At 34.3% G+C, this 19,496-nt stretch overlaps 1 protein-coding gene across 1 annotated transcript; it reads right to left on the bottom strand.

Annotated features, from left to right (window-relative positions):
* Window positions 1–13,270: 13,270 nt before the first annotated feature.
* LOC111878808 (EPIDERMAL PATTERNING FACTOR-like protein 5) lies at window positions 13,271–14,594 on the bottom strand. The gene is made up of 3 exons (XM_023875299.3): window positions 13,966–14,594; window positions 13,767–13,858; window positions 13,271–13,672 (listed from the first exon to the last, which is right to left on the bottom strand). Exons 1-3 carry the CDS (start codon window positions 14,081–14,083, stop codon window positions 13,451–13,453), a joined length of 432 nt encoding a protein of 143 aa, XP_023731067.1. The 5' UTR covers window positions 14,084–14,594; the 3' UTR covers window positions 13,271–13,450.
* Between the last annotated feature and the right edge of the window lie 4,902 nt (window positions 14,595–19,496).

Below are 19,496 nucleotides of genomic sequence, written 5' to 3'. Positions count from 1 at the left end.
ACAAGAGAAAGGGGCGTCAGGGCCCCGAGACCTCTAAAAAGCAGCAAACAGTGGCAGTCAACGCTGTCACTGCGCCGGTTCCAGCCACACCACATGCTCCAGCCTCAGCTGCTTCAAATGCTTCAAGACCCTATTCCGGTAATCTTCCCAAATGCAACAAGTGCGGTTTCCATCACCAAGGAGAATGTAGGGAGTTCCATTGCACCAGTTGCAACCAAAGGGGACACACTGCAAGGTTCTGCAGGACTTATCCTTCTCAGAACAAGAGTCAGGGAAACAACCAGAACAACAACAACCACCGCAATAACAACAACACCAATGCCGGTAGCAACAATGCAGGGCCTAGCCACACCTGTTTCGGGTGCGGAAGGACGGGACACTTCCGTCGGGATTGCCCTAACAACAACAACTCAGGAAACAGAGGAGCAGGAAGAATGCTGACTATGGGTCAGAATGATGCAGTTCAGGACCCCGCAGTTGTGACCGGTACGTTTCTCCTAAATCACACTTATGCATGCATCTTATTTGATACCGGAGCGGAGCGAAGTTTCGTAAGCGAGAAGTTTAAACATTTATTAAAACAACAACCCCAGAAACTAAATGAAACCTATACGGTGGAAATGGCCAATGGGAAAACCGAATCCACTAGGGAGATCTACATCGGATGTACCCTAACCCTCAACCAACACGTCTTACGAATAGATCTGATGCCAGTATCAATTAGGAGTTTCGATGTGATTATCGGCATTGATTGGTTAAGCCCCCACCATGCTGAGATTATGTGCCATGAGAAGGCCATTCGCCTTTGTCTCCCAAATCACGAAACCCTAGTAATTTACGGAGACAAACCCAGTACAAATCTTCGTCTCATCTCGTGCATCAAAGCACAAAAACACTTACGAAAGAACAATTTGGCATTCTTGGCTCACATAGTGGACAAGACCAAAGAAGAAACTAACATCCAAGACATTCCAGTAGCATGTGAATTTCCGGACGTGTTTCTCGAAGATCTTCCAGGAGTACCCCCAGAGAGACAGGTTGAGTTCCGAATCGACCTCGTTCCAGGAGCAACTCCTCTTGCTAAATCACCATATCGATTGGCTCCTGCCGAAATGCAGGAATTGTCCAGCCAACTCAGTGAGCTTCTGGACAAGGGATTTATCCGACCTAGCTACTCGCCATGGGGAGCTCCGGTACTCTTTGTCAAAAAGAAGGACGGATCTTTCAAAATGTGCATCGATTACAGAGAGTTAAATAAACTCACTGTCAAAAACCGCTATCCACTCCCACGAATCGATGATCTATTCGACCAGCTCCAAGGAGCTAGTTATTTTTCTAAAATAGATTTACGGCCCGGATACCATCAACTCAAAGTCCGAGAAGAGGATATTCCTAAAACCGCTTTCCGAACCCGCTACGGACATTATGAATTCGTCGTAATGCCCTTCGGTCTAACAAATGCACCCGCCGCATTTATGGACCTAATGAATCGAATCTGTCGACCGTTCTTGGACAACTTCGTCATTGTGTTTATCGACGACATCCTCGTCTATTCTCGAAACAAAGAGGAGCATGGCCAACATCTCCGACAGATCCTAGAAACTCTGCGAACGGAAAAGCTGTACGCCAAACTCTCCAAGTTCGAGTTCTGGCTCCGGAGTGTGAACTTCCTAGGCCACGTAGTAAGCCAAGACGGAATTCATGTGGATCCTTCTAAGGTCAAAGCTGTGGAAGGATGGGCAACTCCGACTACGCCCACCGAAATTCGTCAGTTCTTAGGCCTAGCAGGTTACTATAGGAGATTCATCCAAAACTTCTCTAAGATCGCCAAGCCGCTTACCTTGCTCACGCAAAAGGGCGTGCCATTCAAGTGGACAGACCGACAAGAGATTGCGTTTCGAACCTTGAAGCAAGCTCTCTGTAGCGCTCCTGTGCTATCTCTACCCGAAGGAACGGAAGATTTTGTAGTCTACTGTGACGCGTCAAATCAAGGCTTAGGTTGCGTTCTCATGCAACGTGGAAGAGTGATAGCATATGCGTCCCGCCAACTAAAGACGCACGAAGTAAATTACACGACCCATGACCTAGAACTGGGAGCCGTGGTCTTCGCCCTAAAAATTTGGAGGCACTACCTGTACGGTACAAAGTGCACCATCTTCACGGACCACAAGAGCCTCCAGCACATCTTGAATCAGAAGGAGCTGAACATGAGACAACGAAGATGGGTGGAATTGATGAACGACTACGAATGCGAGATCAAGTACCATCCAGGCAAGGCCAACGTGGTAGCTGATGCATTAAGTCGGAAGGAGTACTCTAATCGCCGTACGAAAACGCACTCGATAACCATTCAGTCTCATCTGGCCACTCAAATTGCATCAGTTCAGGCAGAGGCTATGAAAGCGGAAAATAGAACTAGCGAGGCATTACGCGGGATGGAGAAGAACCTAGAAGTCAAGGAGAATGGGGTATACTACTTCATGAACCGTATTTGGGTCCCAAAAATCGGAGGATTTAGAGAGACCGTTATGAAGGAAGCCCACAAGACACGATACTCCATTCACCCTGGTTCGGACAAGATGTATTTGGACATTAAACAACACTATTGGTGGCCTAACATAAAGGCAGAAATCGCGACCTATGTTAGTAAGTGCCTTACGTGCGCCAAAGTAAAAGTGGAGTACCAGAAACCTTCCGGATTGTTACAGCAACCGGCAATCCCTGAGTGGAAATGGGAGGGGATTTCTATGGACTTCGTGACCAAGCTGCCCAAGACGTCGGACGGATTGGACACCATATGGGTAATAATCGACCGACTGACGAAATCTGCCCATTTCCTGCCAATCAAAGAATCCTACAAGATGGAGAGACTGACGCGTTTGTACCTACGAGAAATCGTAAGACTCCATGGAGTGCCAAAATCTATCATTTCGGATAGGGACAGTAGATTCACATCGCGCTTTTGGCAATCACTCCACAAGGCAATGGGAACTCATCTCGATATGAGCACCGCGTATCACCCACAAACGGACGGTCAAAGTGAACGAACCATTCAGACGCTTGAAGACATGCTTCGTGCTTGTGTAATAGACTTTGGAAAGTCTTGGGATACCCACCTGCCGTTGATCGAATTCTCATATAACAATAGTTATCATTCGAGCATCAAGGTGGCCCCTTTCGAAGCACTGTACGGGCGTAAATGTAGATCACCGTTATGTTGGGCTGAAGTAGGTGACACCCAACTAGCAAGAACGCATACGTCGGACAGGGCACTAACAGGACCGGAGATTATTCGCGAAACCACAGAAAAGATCGTTCAGATCAGAGCTCGATTGCAAGCGTCGCGTGACAGACAAAAGAGCTACGCCGATAAACGGCGAAAACCCTTAGAATTCCAGGTCGGTGATCGAGTACTGTTGAAAGTCTCACCCTGGAAAGGGGTTATACGTTTCGGAAAACGGGGAAAGCTGAACCCGCGATACATTGGACCTTTCGAAATCGTCGCCCGAATAGGCCCAGTGGCATACAGACTACAACTACCCGCGGAGCTAAACGGTGTACACCCCGTGTTTCATGTCTCTAATCTGAAAAAGTGCCTATCAGATGAAACCCTTGTCATTCCTCTTGACGAAATCGAAATCAATGAGAATCTCCTGTTCGTCGAAGAACCAATCGAAATCATGGACAGGGAGGTGAAGCGTACTAAGCAGAGTCGCATCCCGATCGTGAAGGTACGGTGGAACGCAAAGCGTGGGCCAGAATTCACGTGGGAACACGAAGATCAAATGAAGCAGAAGTACCCTCACCTATTCTAGCATTCTCAAATCTAGCTTTCAAACAGAATTTCGGGACGAAATTCCCTCTAACGGGGGGATGATGTCACAACTGGAAATTTTGTGCCATGTAATCTATACATTCAAGCTAATGTGAATCAAAAACTTCAATCGAATACATCATACAAGTACTACAAATAGTCACCAATCAAGTGGGAACACTAGAAGCACTCATTTAGGTACATTTTGGACTAGAACTTCCTTATTGGGCCTAATGGACCCATAAGCTTCCAATTTGACTATCAAGGGCTTAGAACCCTAATTGGATCCAAATTGGACCCACATTTATTTAATTCAACATTTTAGGTCATGTTGGACCTAGAATGAAATGAACTAAAAGCCTTGATACATAAATAACCTAAACTAGTCCAATAAAAATATAAAAATCCTACCACATTCCTTTAGACTTAAAACATACTCAAGATTAACTCTAATAGTGGGCTTAGGGGCAAAGGCCCAATTTTTTTTTTCTTTCCCTCCCAAAAATCTCGGCCCAAGGCCCAAATTCAAGAAGATAAGGAAGAGTTGACTTGTTGTGCCACATCATTATTGTCCATAGGATTTCCATGCAAGATATCCCATTCTTCCATGCAAGTATCACTTCAAAGATCACCTCACTTCTTCCTATCTCTCACTCTCGGCCACTAGCACACACACACACACCACAAAAATCTCTCAAACTCTCTCAAGAACACTCAAGAACTCTCCTTCCTCCCCTCTCCAAAAATATCGAAAATTAGGAGCTTTCAAGAGGATCTTGCAAGTTAATCATCATCTAAGGTAAGATTATACTTGGATCTATGGTTTAGATTCTTTTGTTATCAAAATCCTTTCCTAATCTATGCAAAAATCGTGATCTTGCACCCTAGAACCATCTCAAACTCGAGATCTACCAAGGAAAGGTGCTAAGGCCAAAAATCATCAAGTTTTCCTCCATCTTTTCTTCCAAAAACCGAAACCACACCCAAGGTGAGCTTCATACCCCCTATTTTCTGTTTTTGTGAGTTTTATGGGGGGGGGGGGGGAATACAAGTGGAAGTGTAGATCTATATGTGTTTTGTATGCCTTGTATGATTTCCATGCTTATATGTATGCATTTGTGTGTTATAATGTTGGATCTAGCCATAAAACCCCTCAAAACCGAGATATATCTTGTGTTAAATGATTTTAGCTTCAAATATATGTAAATACAAAGTGTTTCAAGATGGCTAAGTGGTTTAGTAACAATTTTCTTTGGGTTAAAAACACAAATTTTGGGCCTAAAATGTGAAAAATACAAAATTAAGGGTCCAAATGGGCATATCACGAATTCTGATGGATGAAGTGTGCCAAAACAGTTTCCATAAACCAATTTCTGGAAATATACTCATTTAGGGGATTAAAAACATAAATTTCAAGCTTAATGGGCTAAAAATGACATTTTCGGCCCAATGAGGCCCATTATGCGAATTTTTCTGTTTTGGAGGGCCAAAACTGTGATTTTCTGTAAAACAGTGGACCATAAGTTATCCAAGTCCTTTTCAAAGGTTTAAAATGCTTTCTAAATTTAAAAAGGACCAAAGTTGCAAAAATTTTCCAATTTGGGCCAAAATTGTCAAAGTTGCGAAAAGAAGGGATTAAAACCGAGAAAACTGCATTTTCAGGGACTTAAACTGTTTTCTATGAAAAATATGCTGAAAAATATTAATTTCAATAATTTTTGGTGTTAAAATGTCAAGAAAATTAATTTAAGGACCAAACCGGGAAATATTCAATAAAAGGGTTGAAAATGTAAATTTTACAAATAATGAGGGGCTGAAACAGAAATATTTCAAGGCTAATTCAATATACACAATTTGATCAAATAATGGCACCGCGACTATCGACGAAATACAATACATTACAATACCAAAAGTCGTTGTTAAACGAATTGGCTCGGTCTCGAGCCAATAGAAATCTACAACTACTAACACTACGACACTACGATTCATACAAGTAACGTTTGGTAATACATTATACATGCGAGTGTGCACAGACGTCTACGCACCATCTTTGGGCCCCAAAAGTGTAAAATCTTGTTCGTTGAGCCTAGCTAGCCCAATGACCTGATCTTAAGGCCCGAAGACATTTTTTTACGGAGTGTTGGGTTTTACCGATCCGACACAACGTAAATGGACTTTCAATGGCTTGTATACTACTGGTCCCCAAGGGTCCTTTGGTATAGCTAGTAAAGTCTACATTTTATGCGAGGCGGGTCGGGGACCCCTCGTACATTTTTATCCCCAACCGGTTAATGGAGTCACCGGGGTCTTCGTGACCTCTTTCTCTTCGGATGTGGGACTACACCTAGCCAGGGCGATTGGATAACGTGATTAGTACGGACGACGCCTTCGGGATCGTTAGTATAGCTATAAACTGGGCGTTTGTGTAATGCGGGTTTGTAGTAAATAATCATGCTCAAAAACAATCCAACGTCGCCTGGGACTGACACTATACGCTATGCAATGGTTTCAATGTAACTTCATGTAATTCAAGGAACTAGGAGAACATCGGGTTTTCCTAGGGTTTTCAATACATACAGATTTGAATTGCATACAACTTCAATGAACATTTTTTTTTACAAGTATAGAAACAAACAAGCATACCTATGGATCTTCACAAACGTTTTCTAAAGCTTTTTCTTTTCAGAAAATATCGGATTTTCTGGTGGTTTTTAAACAGTACAAACATTGGATTTCAAACACTACTTATGAACTCACCAACATTTCATATGTTGACGTTTTTCAAAATACTTGTATTCTCAGGGAACCAGTGAACCAAAGGAAATCATATTTAGTGACGGCTTGCAGTTTATTTATGTACGAACCGAACAATTTAATTTTTGGGAATGTAATGTTTAAACAATGTATGACATGTAAACGCTACTGGTTGTACTATATTAATGAATGGTGACGAATGTTGTTATGTTTCATATATATTCAATGTTATGGTATTCAATTGAGTCACGACAGCCCCCGGACGTTTCCGCCGTCTGGTTCGGGGGTGTGACATTTTGAAACTGCATACAAACGTTAGGATAATATTATGTCCGCTTGTTACTCTGCCTAAGCGTTAAGAATGATATTATGACTAGTCGTTATAATGCCTAAGATTATACAAAAAATGAAACCTAGTTGTTATGTTGGCCTATAACCTAGAATAACCTAATTTCTAGACATTACGTTGCCAAAATTTCAAGATAAACATTATACTTAGTTGTTGCTCTGTCATAATATCCTAAAGTATCAAAATCTAATAATTATAGATATGGTATAATATATGTATGTGTATCAAAATAATTATGACATAAAACTATATCAAAATGAAACGTAAGGATAGACAATGGACTCAAATGTACCTTAACCTATCAAATATATCAAAACAAAAATAATTATATATATATATATATATATATATATATATATATATATATATATATATATATATATATATATATATATATATTAAAGTTATGAAAAATTTTAATAGGGAACTACCTTTTTTTTGTCAATTTTGGTCCTCCATTGTTTGAATTAATGTTACAAACTTTGACCCTTCACCTTTATGCATTTGTTCACAAACAACCCTTTCACTTTCGTTTGAATTTTTCATAACCCTCTCCTTTTATTACATATTATTAGTATTTAGTCATATTAATATTTTTTTTGGCAGAAATGGTCCCTCAACTATATTTTGGTCATTTTAAAGTTGCTTCCTTTTTGTCTTTTTTGGTCCCTCTACTTCCGTTGGTTTTCGTTTAATTGTCACTTTATTAGTTGATATTATTATTATTATTGTTGTTGTTGTTGTTGTTGTTGTTAGACAAAATTACACGATTGGTCCCTGTGGTTTACCAGATTTAACACATTGAGGACAACGATGGAAAACGAAATTACTCTTTTACTCCTAATCCAATTTTTTTTATTAATTTATATTTCTCTTTTTGATTTTAAATTAATGCTTTATTTATTAGAAAATGTTCACCCAATACCATAAAGCCACCCACCATCTTCCATCACCACCACCACCACCGCCAAAATTACATAAATGATCCATATGGTTTACCCGTGGTCACAAATTCAGTCCCTACTACCTAAAAAGACCAAATTACCCTCATATTAACGGACAAAAACCAACGGTGTATATTTTCCAAATTAGTTTCCGGCCGCTGCCATACATGACAATAAAGTTTAATTTGTGAGACCAATTATTTATTTTCCTCATTTATTGCAATAAATAATGATTTAGATTTCCTTACCTATGTAATTAGATGATATTGTTTCTCTTCTTTTATTAGATTATCTCAATGCAATTCAACATGCTACTTTACTTTACAAAACAATACATTCCGACCCCGGCAATGTCGGGGAATCCTTTCTAGTTATTATGTATATAAGGTTAAGTATGTATACGAGTAATTATGGAAAAGCTAAAGAAAGAATAAAAAAGATAATCATACATAAAAGGTTAAACAAAGTAAGTATTAAATGAGACGTCTTATTCATCCATAACTAATTTATATTCAGTTACCCTAAACCTATAATTGTTAATCTTAAGTTAGCATTAAATATATGTATAGATCTATACGACATTGACACTTTCACCTGTGGTTCCTTGCTATAACTCCGATAAGCATAACTTTATAGGCTTTTTCGCGACGTCCGATGAAACATTGTGGCATGGGAATTTCAAGTCATATAGCTCGGTTATAGGGAGTTACTCTAACATTAATCATTAACCTTTTTAAATTATACTACCTAGAGTAAAAGGCTTTGGAATAATCAAATATGATTAAATAAATTATATTACCTAGAGGAAAATGTCTAGTTGATAATTAAAAGTACAAAAAGACAAAATAAACTCATTCGAACAAAAGGAAAAATGTTATAGGATAAGTACGAAAGACATACCAAATTCTTTCTTGATAAATGGAAGAAGCGAATCAAATACTAGATGAGAATGTGAAAAGTTATACTGTCTAGTAATAGAAGAATCTCAGAAGCCTAAGTATTCATAAACAAACTAGGTGTAAGACCCATGTATTACATGGGTTCATTTTTTAAAAAAAAATATGAAATTCTAAACATTTGAGAAGTTTGAATTTATAAGAAAAAAAATAGAAAAACATTGAATTATTAAAATTAAATTGTTTGTTTTTCTTTTAAATTAAACAAATAATTTAGATAAATATCAAAGGAAACTAATTAAGTTTTAATTTAGAAAATTTTAAATTAGAAGGAAGACAATTAATAAAATTGAAATGTATTTATTATTACATTTATTGCAATTATTACATTTAAATATTATGTGGAAATTAATAAAATGAAAAATTCACAAAATGCCATATGGAAAAAAATTAATTGAAATTAATCACAAAATGACATGTGGCCAAATCAATGAGAGTGTGACATTTGACAAAAAAAAATTATTTATTAGGGAGGATATTTTAGGGATATATACAGTAAAGTCCTAATATTTTCATCGGTTTAACAAGAAAGTCCTAAACTTTTTTTTTTATATAAAGTCCAAATTACCGGCAATTTTTGACACTTTTATCCTTTTTTTCTGGTTAGCCGGTAATTAGGACTTTTTGTCAAAAAAATAAAGTTTAAGACTTTCTTGTCAAATCATAAATCAGGACTTTACTGTCAAAAAAAATAAAGTTTAGGACATTCTTGTCAAATCGTTGAAAATATTGGGACTTTAGTGTATTTCGTAACCCAAGAACTTTTGTTGTGACTTTTGTTGCAGCACCACTGTTTTTCTTATCATCATCATCTTTACCCTGATGCAATCACGATCACGAGAAACATATGCAAAAGAGAGAGCGAGAAAGGGTGAAAAAACTTGTAAAACTTTCTTCTTGCTTCGCCACAAAATCTTGAACTAAAAAGTGGGGACAAATTATACAAACACAAACAACACATGCCTAATAAAAAAAGTGTGAATGTGGAGAAGGGAAAGAAGGATAATTTCATTTTTTTTTTTCAGTTTCTTATTTCTTCATTTTTTGGACTACAAAAAGTCAACGCAACCCTGGTTCTTTCTTTCTTTCTTGATTATCTCTATTTTTTTCAATGTCGGTTTGTTGAGATTAAAAAAATGATTTAACAAAAAACAAACGTTAAAGATTTCAATAGGATCTAGTTGAGTAGAGAGGGTTAACTCTTATGCTTAAAGAATATCATACCATTAAATTTCAAACCAAAAAAGAGATATATACACTAAAGTCTCAATATTTTCAACGATTTGACAATAAATTCCTAAACTTTATTTTTTTATAGTAAAGTCCTAATTGACGATTTGATAAGAAAGTCTTAAACTTTATTTTTTTTAACAAGGGAAAATGACATAAAGGCCCTTAAGTTTACACAAAAATATCGGTTTTACCCTTGGACATGTTTTATGTCCAGTAAAGCCCGAAGTTTTGTTTAATTTGTTCATTTTTACCCTTGTAGTCGGTTTCCAGGTAACCTACCGGTTACCTAGGTTACCTAAAGCCAGTAAAGCCCTTGAATTTTCAAAAATGTTCGGATTTACCCTTAAGTTTTTCCAAAATGTTCGAATTTACCCTTACCTTGGTGGTTATTATTATTATTATTATTATTATTATTATTATTATTATTATTATTATTATTATTATTAATACATTTTTAATTGCATAAAAATATTTTATGCATACATTTTTAAATGTATAAAAATATTTCATACGTTTTTAATACATTTTTATACATATTATTATTATTATTATTATTATTATTATTATTATTACATTTTTAAATGTATAAAAATATTTTTACCAATATAAATATATTTTTTTAAATATATATACTTGTATTTAATATTTATATATACATTTGAATGCCCTTGTATTCCTATAGAAATATATTTATATATTAAAAATGTATTTATTTGTATTTAGTAGGTATAAGTCAAAATATATATTTATTTCATATAAAAATATATTATACACATATAAATATAAAAATATGTATTTATATGGTTTATATTATATAAAAGATATAATTATATGTATTTGTACATATTACCAAGTATAAATATGTATTTATTATCAAACATCATACTAAATAGATAAGCAAAATAAATATTCATTAATTAGAAACATAAAGTAACAATTATAAAACCCTCCTAATTAGAAAACCTCAATAAAAACACTCGATTACAGATAAAATTTACCATTTTTACACAAATAAAAATGCATTAATAATAATAATAATAATAATAATAATAATAATAATCAATGTAAGGGTAAATCCGAACATTTTTTAAAAGCTTAAGGGTAAATCCGAACATTTTTGAAAATTCAAGGGCTTTACTGGCATTAGTTAACAGGTAGGTTACCTGGAAACCGGCTACAAGGGTAAAAATGAACAAATTAAACAAAACTTCGGGCTTTACTGGACATAAAACACGTCCAAGGGTAAAACCGACATTTTTTTTTTTGAAAACTTAAGGGCTTTTATGTTATTTTTCCTTTTGACAAAAAGTCCTAATTACCAGCTAACCGGAAAAAAGGGTAAAATTGTCAAAAACTGCCTGTAATTTGGATTTTACTTACAAAAAAATAAAGTTTAGGATTTTCTTGTCAAATCGATGAAAATAATGGGACTTTAGAGTATATATATCCCAATATTTTATACCCTTAAAGCTTAAAACCTGTGAACTCATCAACATTATGTTGTCCGTTTTCAAAAATCATGTATTTCCTGGGAAGCCAAAGTGAAGAGAAGATCGTTGCGAAGGAGAATAAAAAAGCATGAATCTTTCTATGTAATGATAAATTATCTTGTTCATTTTATGATATATGATTTGGGATATCAAACATGCCACTATCACGGCTTGACGTTTCTGCCATCGGCCGAGGGTATGACAGTAGATGTACGCGTGGCTTGTTTCCCAGCTTGCTAAAGGGAGAAGTATGCATCTTCTACCGTCTTGTCTTTGATTCCTTGTATTTTTTCAAACATATATATTAGTTTTTTTTTCTGTATTTGTATTTTCTCAACCCCGCTAGGGGCGCTGCTCCTTTGGAAACCCCGGACCCCCGACTAGTCGTCGAACCGGCTTCTAATTCGATCTTATATATGCGTGCACTCTGCACAACTCTGTATATATATATATATATATATATATATATATATATATATATATATATATATATATATATATATATATTAGAGTACAAATTATGAAGTCTCTTAGCTCACATGTTAGTTCCAGTTACTTAAAATGACATGGCGACACTAAAATCACCAACAATAGTTTTTCCATACATCTTTTTGTTGGACCTAAGCATGTATATGATTTTCATGTGCACTTATAGTCACCACACATCTTAACGTATACGTTGGTACCCTCTTATAGATATATCGTAACCACTTTGATCTTCCTACCCTTAATGTTTAGGTGACTGACTCTACTCCCGTTGACTTTGGCTTACAACATTCATAATCATGTTCAACATTGTTATTCCACAAGTCCACGGTAACATCCTTCCTTCTCCATATTATGCGACTTTTTTAACGTCAGACTCAGATTCATACAACATAGGTGGCCTAATTTGTTGGTGATTTTAGTGTTATCAACATATTTTGGTGTAATTATTATTACAATTTATATAAGTTGAGTTATATTTTCACTCACCGAGGTTGGATGTGTAGGGTGTACACTCAGAGTGATAAATGTGAACTCGAAAATACTGGGGTTCGGAAGCAGTGCCCCTGGATGCAGGGTTCTAAGTGGTTGCAACCCCTTGACACGGTCGAGGGGACAGAGCCATGTATTTTCCCGCCAAAAACTTACTAGATGACATCATGATGATGTAGACATTAGTTATGTCCATTAACTAACATTTTTTACGCCAATTCTGCATGCAACCACCTATAACCATATTTCCCTCTAGTATAAGAATGTTTTTTGGTTTCAGGAAACGTGTTAGCACTTACATATACGAAAATCATAAGTTGATTTGTTTTATCACTCAAGAACACAAAAACAAGAGGGTATTTTGTGTTTCACAATCTGAACTAGACTTGTAATTCAGATTTGTTCATTCTTGAATTATTTTACTTCTGAATACATGTACCCAAGCAAAATGGATAAATTACAGATTTCGAAAAGTGTTTGATAAACATAATCCTTGAATCTATCAAAGTTTGTATTTTTTGTTAGTCTGCTTCCTTATTTTCTAACATAATTGGTATCCTATAGAATCTCCTTTCAGTGAGCCTTCTTGGCGCTAATATTTATATATTATATTATAGTTTAAGTTCGAAGCTTAATACTATAATACACAAAATAAATAGTTAAATTCGGTTTAAAATTTGGTTTTTCGTTTTGAACATACTTATAATTAATTTTCAATTTGGGTTATAACATTTTCAAACATAGAAAAAAACTTCGATCAAACGGATGAACATCTCTACTCTCGACACAAAATCTGTGTTACACAAGCATTACAAATAATGATCCACATAAATATACCTATTTCCATTACAAAATCACACATCTACTACTCGTGTTTAATAAACAATTAGGAATCCTAATTAAGCCCCTGTACGTGGTCCAAGAGCATGTAATCATGGGCTATAGAAAGTGGGCCCACACTTGCATTTCCAACCCTCTGGCTCATAGTTTGTATACTGGATTCCCACATGGCTCGTTGTGGGTACTTGGGTGGCTTCACATGGGCTACACCCATAGCACTTGTGCTCACAGCTTGGTGGTCTCGAGCCTATCCTGTTCTCTATCCCTCTTCCACCATATCTATCATCTTCTTCATTCTTCATCGTATCTTCATTCTACGTTAATAAACTCAAACCCAATATCAGTAAAACAGTCAAACACATAATTACTCAGTCTCTATAATACTAAAAACATCGTTATAACACATACCTTGCTCAAGGACCCTTGATCCGCCGTCGTTTTAGACCCCTTGTTGAATTGAAAAGACATAGTCTGTGTTGCTGTGCTCGCTGATAAGGATACTACAATGTGCATTAGAAATTTAGAATCAGTTAAACTTATTTATAAAAAGAAAAACAAGACAAGTAACTTTTTATTAATTTATAAGAAACCTCTTATAAAAACAAACCTTGTTGTGAAGGGAGAAGAGTGGGAGGAGGAGAGACATGATTTGGTTCCAAAGGCCTGCTAATTGCTCTCATTATATACAGCATTATCATCACAAACCTACAAAATCTCCCCTTCATTTCTTCCGAAAGTTATAATGATGATGATGGTGATGGTGATGGTTTGTTCTTGAGTGACACAAACAAAGAGGGTTTAGTTACAGTTTCAAAACATTGATCAACATGATTACATACATATATATATTGTATATATAAAGAAAGAGAGTGGATGTGAGGTGAGGTGGGATGCTGGTGTAAAGAACTTGCAGTACTAGCCTCAAAACAAAACAACACAAGCAAGAAAAATCCAAATATTTTCTTGGGATTATCACACAGTATGTTGCTTCGCAGACAAGTGATTCTACTAACAATTCAATCTTTTGACAACTCACTTGAGAGATAGAGAGAGAGAGAGAGAGTTAGAGAGAGAAGATATATAGTATTATATATTTATAAAGTAATTAGTTCTGCATAGAAGCAATCTTGTGCATAGACTGAAGAGCCATCTTTTAAATCAGAAACTTTCATTCCTCAAATGGAAGTGAAGAAATCAAGTGATCAGAAAGGCTATCATACTTTTTACCTCTTTTCTTTTGCTTCCACTGTTCGATATATATACAGCGCTAGCATATATCATCAATGAGTTGGTTAAAGGATAATTAATAGAGTACTAATTAAATAAAATAGTGTACCTGAGAGTCAACCCATGAAAACTTAATTGGTCACTCAATTATATATTTATTTTTCGAATTATATTGTTGATGTTGTTGTTTTTTTTTTTTTTTCATACATACCTTGTAATTCTATTTTTTAAAATTATCTAAGTAATTTAATTAGAAAAATGCATGGTATACCATTCTATGATTAGCTCATCGGCTTTTTAGTTTTAATATGACGAATCTATAGTTTTTTACTGCTATATTTTTCAAACAGTTTAGTATTTTTGTGTTAAGCCAACACGTTAATTGGTGATTGGTGAATGGCTAAAGACTTGAGTAGAATGCTTTATGAAAGTATAATAACTAGATATGTATGAAAAAAAACAACTTGCATAGAACATAATATGTTGTTATTTGATGAGGTTGTGAATTAATAATACATGTACATGTACATGTACATATTCTTTTTATGATATTATGGTAGTAGATTGTACCCTCTTCCAACTTTGAATCTGGGCCATTGATTGATGTTTGCATACCCCACTTAATTTAATAGTAGATGATGAGTATATTTATTGCTATATGGGTACCATCATCATCATCATACTTCCTTTGTACCAAATATTATTGACGATGTACTCCATTGCATGTAAACAAGTGTAAATTTGAAGTTTCAAATCAATTATACCAAAAGAAAATATGTTAACATAGAAACTGATGCAAATTATATTGGATAGAGTGCAAGTATTAAATAGTTGGCAAGATTTAGACTTGTGTTTTTGTGTGCAAAGTAGATAAACCTGATAAGAAAAAGGAAAGACCCTCCATACATACAGTAGTAGGGTTGGGGTAGGATGGGAGTAGGGTGGGGGTGGTAGGCATGGGTAGTAGGATGAGCAAAGTGAACTGCCGCTGAGGCTGAGATTGATTTGGAATGTTGAGTGAGAAAGCTCTTTCTTAAAAAAGGCAGTAGATTTTTTGATTGGATGTATGCAAGTTGTAAAAATAACAGATGGATTGTCATTGTAAGAAATAAGAATAGCCGTCACTATAATTAGAAAAACATAAAATAATGGAAAACACATATTCTAAAAGAATTCAATGGTAAATTTGACTCAGTGATTTTTTTTTCTCAGGTAATATTATATAAAAATCAAACATCATATGACAAAATAATGTACTCATCATAATGGTAACATGTGTCTTCCATTTCCTGTCATGCATTTTATCACCAGGATATAGACCTGAAATTTTCAGTTCAATTATTTTTTATATTTATGTCTCATTTGTAAACTATTAAATGAAATGAAATATAAATAATGATAAATGAGTTTGCTTCAACTTTTTTTTTCGTGTTTTATACACGTTTGAAAAAAAATATATAAATATTTGTAAAAATATTTAAATAACCCTTTTAACTAACTTATGGATCACAATTATATATATATATATATATATATATATATATATATATATATATATATATATATATATATATATACTTAATTAAATTCAAATAATATAAAATCCCTTAAGTTTTCAAAACAATGTCGGTTTACCTTTAGACGTGTTTTAGGTCCAGTAAAGTCGGATGTTTTGTTTATTTTAATTTTACCTTTCTGTCGGTTTTCAGTTCAATTATTTTTTTCAAAAATATTCAGATTACTTTTAAATTTTCAAAAATATATGGATTTACTCTTAAATTTTCAAAAATGTTCGGATTTACTATTACTTTGATTATTAATTTTATTATTATTATTATTATTATTATTATTATTATTATATTTAATATGTTTTTAAATGTATAAAAGTATTTTTATAGATATAAATACATTTCTAAAAGTATATGTACTTATATACATTTGAAAGCCTATGCATTCCTTTGAAAACATATTTATATACTTAAAATGTATTTATTTGTATTTAGTATATATATATATATATATATATATATATATATATATATATATATATATATATATTCATATAAAACATATTGTATGCATATAAATATAAAAATACCTATTTATAAGGTTTATATTATATAAGAGATATAATTATATGTATTTATACATATTACTAACTATAAGTATGTATTTATTTCATATTTATATGTATATGATATCTATTTATATATATTTATATGGTAAAACATATAAACAAAATAATTTTATTATTATTCTTTGGATGATTCATCAACCAAAACACAAAAAAAGGTTTCTGGTTTTTGCTTAATAACTATAAATATGTATCTATTTCATATTTATATGTATATCATAGTTTTTATACATAATAAGTACATATTTATATCTATTAAGTACAAATAAAAAAATTAAATGTATAAACGTGTTTAAAATGTATAAATATGTTTTTATTTGTATTTAATATTATTTGTATTTAATATATATAAATATGTGTTTATTTTGTATAAAAACTATTGTATACATATAAATATGAAATAAATACATATTTATACTCATTAGGCAAACACCATTTTTTATGTGTTTTGGTTGATGAATCACACAAAGAATTAAAAAAAATGTTTCGTTTATATGTATTTTACCGTATAATTTGTATAAATACATATTGTATACATATCAATATCAAATAAATATGTATTTATACTTAGGAATATGTATAAATATTAGTGTTCTAAAATGCGCGCCATGGCCCGCGCCATGGCGTGAGGCGTGACTCCGCCGTTACGAAAAGTCTCATAACGTTGCTGTTAGGTGTGACGCGTGGCAAGGCGTGATATGGCGCGCCATGGCGCGTTATGGCGTGTTATGGCGCATGTTTTTTCATTTGAGACACGGTTTTTTGCTCTTTGTTATGTCTTTTCTAATCGGAGATACATGTATTGTGGTTTTCGTTAAATTTTTGTTACTAGTTATTGATCTAACACTTATAAAAAGTAGTTATATTTAATATAAATTTATATTTATGTGGCAATATAATTTTAAATTAATACAAAATCGTCGCCTTACATCACGCCTTGAAAAACGTCATGGCTCGTCATGGCTCGTTAAGCTTGAGGCTTGACCATGCCGCCACGCTATGCCTCACGCCATTTAGAACCTTGATAAATACATATAGTTACATCTTTTATACAATATAAACCTTATATATATATATATATATATATATATATATATATATATATATATATATATATATATATATATATATACCTACTAGATACAAATAAATACCTTTTTAGTATATAAACATGTTTTTAGAGACATACATTGGCTTTCAAATGTATATAAATACTAAATAAAAATAAATACATTTTTAAATACTAAATACATGTAAATATATTTTAAAATATGTTTTTAAATCTATAAAAATATTTTTATACATTTAAAAACATATTTAAAATTGTATATATAGAATATTTTTATACATTTAAAAACATATTAGACATAATAATAATAATAATAATAATAATAATAATAATAATAATAATAATAATAATAATAATAATCAAACTAATAGTAAAACCGAACATTTTTGAAAACTTAAGGGCAAATCCAAACATTTTTTAAAACTTAAGGGCTTTACTGCTATCAGGTAACCGATAGGTGACCTGGAAACCGGCTATAAGGGTATAAATGAATAAATTAAACAAAACATCTGACGTTATTTAACCTAAAACTGTAACGCCTCGTTTTAAGAGTAATTATTTATGGACCCCCGAGATCATGAGTAAGGGCGTTTCGGTCTTTTATGGGCAATGGGTTTTCTTCAAGAAGGTTTCGGGATGGGGTGTGTTGCTAGAAGCGTAGGGCTTCTCGCCACCTTTTCGTGGATATAAAGTTCGTCGGAAACGGACTTAGAATAAAGGAGTTATGACACTTTGAAGATAGTGTCAATAATGGTCCCTAAAGAAAATATTTGGCAAAAGGGTCCTAGGCATGCATGGAGTGCATGCGTGTGATTGGGTGGGTACGCCCAGCGTAAGCCAGGTTACACCCAACGTAGATTGGTTAAGTGAACACGGGTGTTGGGGGCGTATGCCCATTGTACAGGATGTACGCCCAACATACGTCAAGTGTCCAGAAACCCTAATTTTAGGGCCAGCCACTATATAAGGAACATTGGTTCCAACCCTAACCTCCATATCTGCCCTCTTACCCTCAGAAACCCTAAGTAGTCGTTCTTCTTCCATTGTTGGGGATATTTGACCTTGGGGAGCTTGGTTTGGCAAAGGAGAGACTTGAAGAAGAAAGAAGAAGTTGTCAAGGAAGGAGTTGGGTGGCTGGAGCTCGTAGATCTGGGAAGACATCATCTTATAGAGCCCTTTTGAGGTATAAAGTCTCTTGCTTGACATCTATTTTGTGTAGATCTAGGTGTTATGAAGTTTTGACACCATTTCTTGTCCCAAAAACCCCAAAGTGATGCATGATGCGAGTTAGCTTAGATTAGCTGTCCTTTCAGACCTTAGGAGAGGTCTTGAGTGAGAAAAATGAGGTCCCAATGGCTTTGGTTGTCTCATGAGTGATGTAGGTAGGTCTTAATGGATTAAGACCTTGAGTTAAGAGCTTTATGGACGTCCCAGGTAATAAAGTTTAAGACTTTATGAATCCTAGGCATGTTTGGTCGATGGATCTGAAGTTTGTGCTTAAGAGCTTAAGCCATTAAGAACTTATAAGGAGTTTTAGAGCAGCGCGCGTATGCCCCGCGTAAATTGATGTACGCCCAACGTAGTGGGTCAGTGTCCCGTTTCCAGTCTGCGAGAATAAAAGTACGCCCAGCGTACCAAGAGGGGTACACCCAGCGTACTCCCTCTGTTGGGTTTTCGATTTCGGGCCTTAAGTGATTGGGCTGTTTAT

The sequence above is a fragment of the Lactuca sativa genome, chromosome 1 (assembly GCF_002870075.4).
Source record: "Lactuca sativa cultivar Salinas chromosome 1, Lsat_Salinas_v11, whole genome shotgun sequence".
Taxonomy (NCBI): domain Eukaryota; kingdom Viridiplantae; phylum Streptophyta; class Magnoliopsida; order Asterales; family Asteraceae; genus Lactuca; species Lactuca sativa.
This window is presented reverse-complemented; position numbering and strand designations above follow the sequence as displayed.

Bases quoted from the DNA above. Each gene is read 5' to 3' on its own strand.
- LOC111878808 (XM_023875299.3), bottom strand. From the start codon at position 14,083: ATGAAGGGGAGATTTTGTAGGTTTGTGATGATAATGCTGTATATAATG. The intron at 13,859-13,965 runs GTTTGTTTTTAT...TGCACATTGTAG, and splicing joins TCTTCTCCCTTCACAACAAG to TATCCTTATCAGCGAGCACA. The intron at 13,673-13,766 runs GTATGTGTTATA...TTATTAACGTAG, and splicing joins ATCAAGGGTCCTTGAGCAAG to AATGAAGATACGATGAAGAA.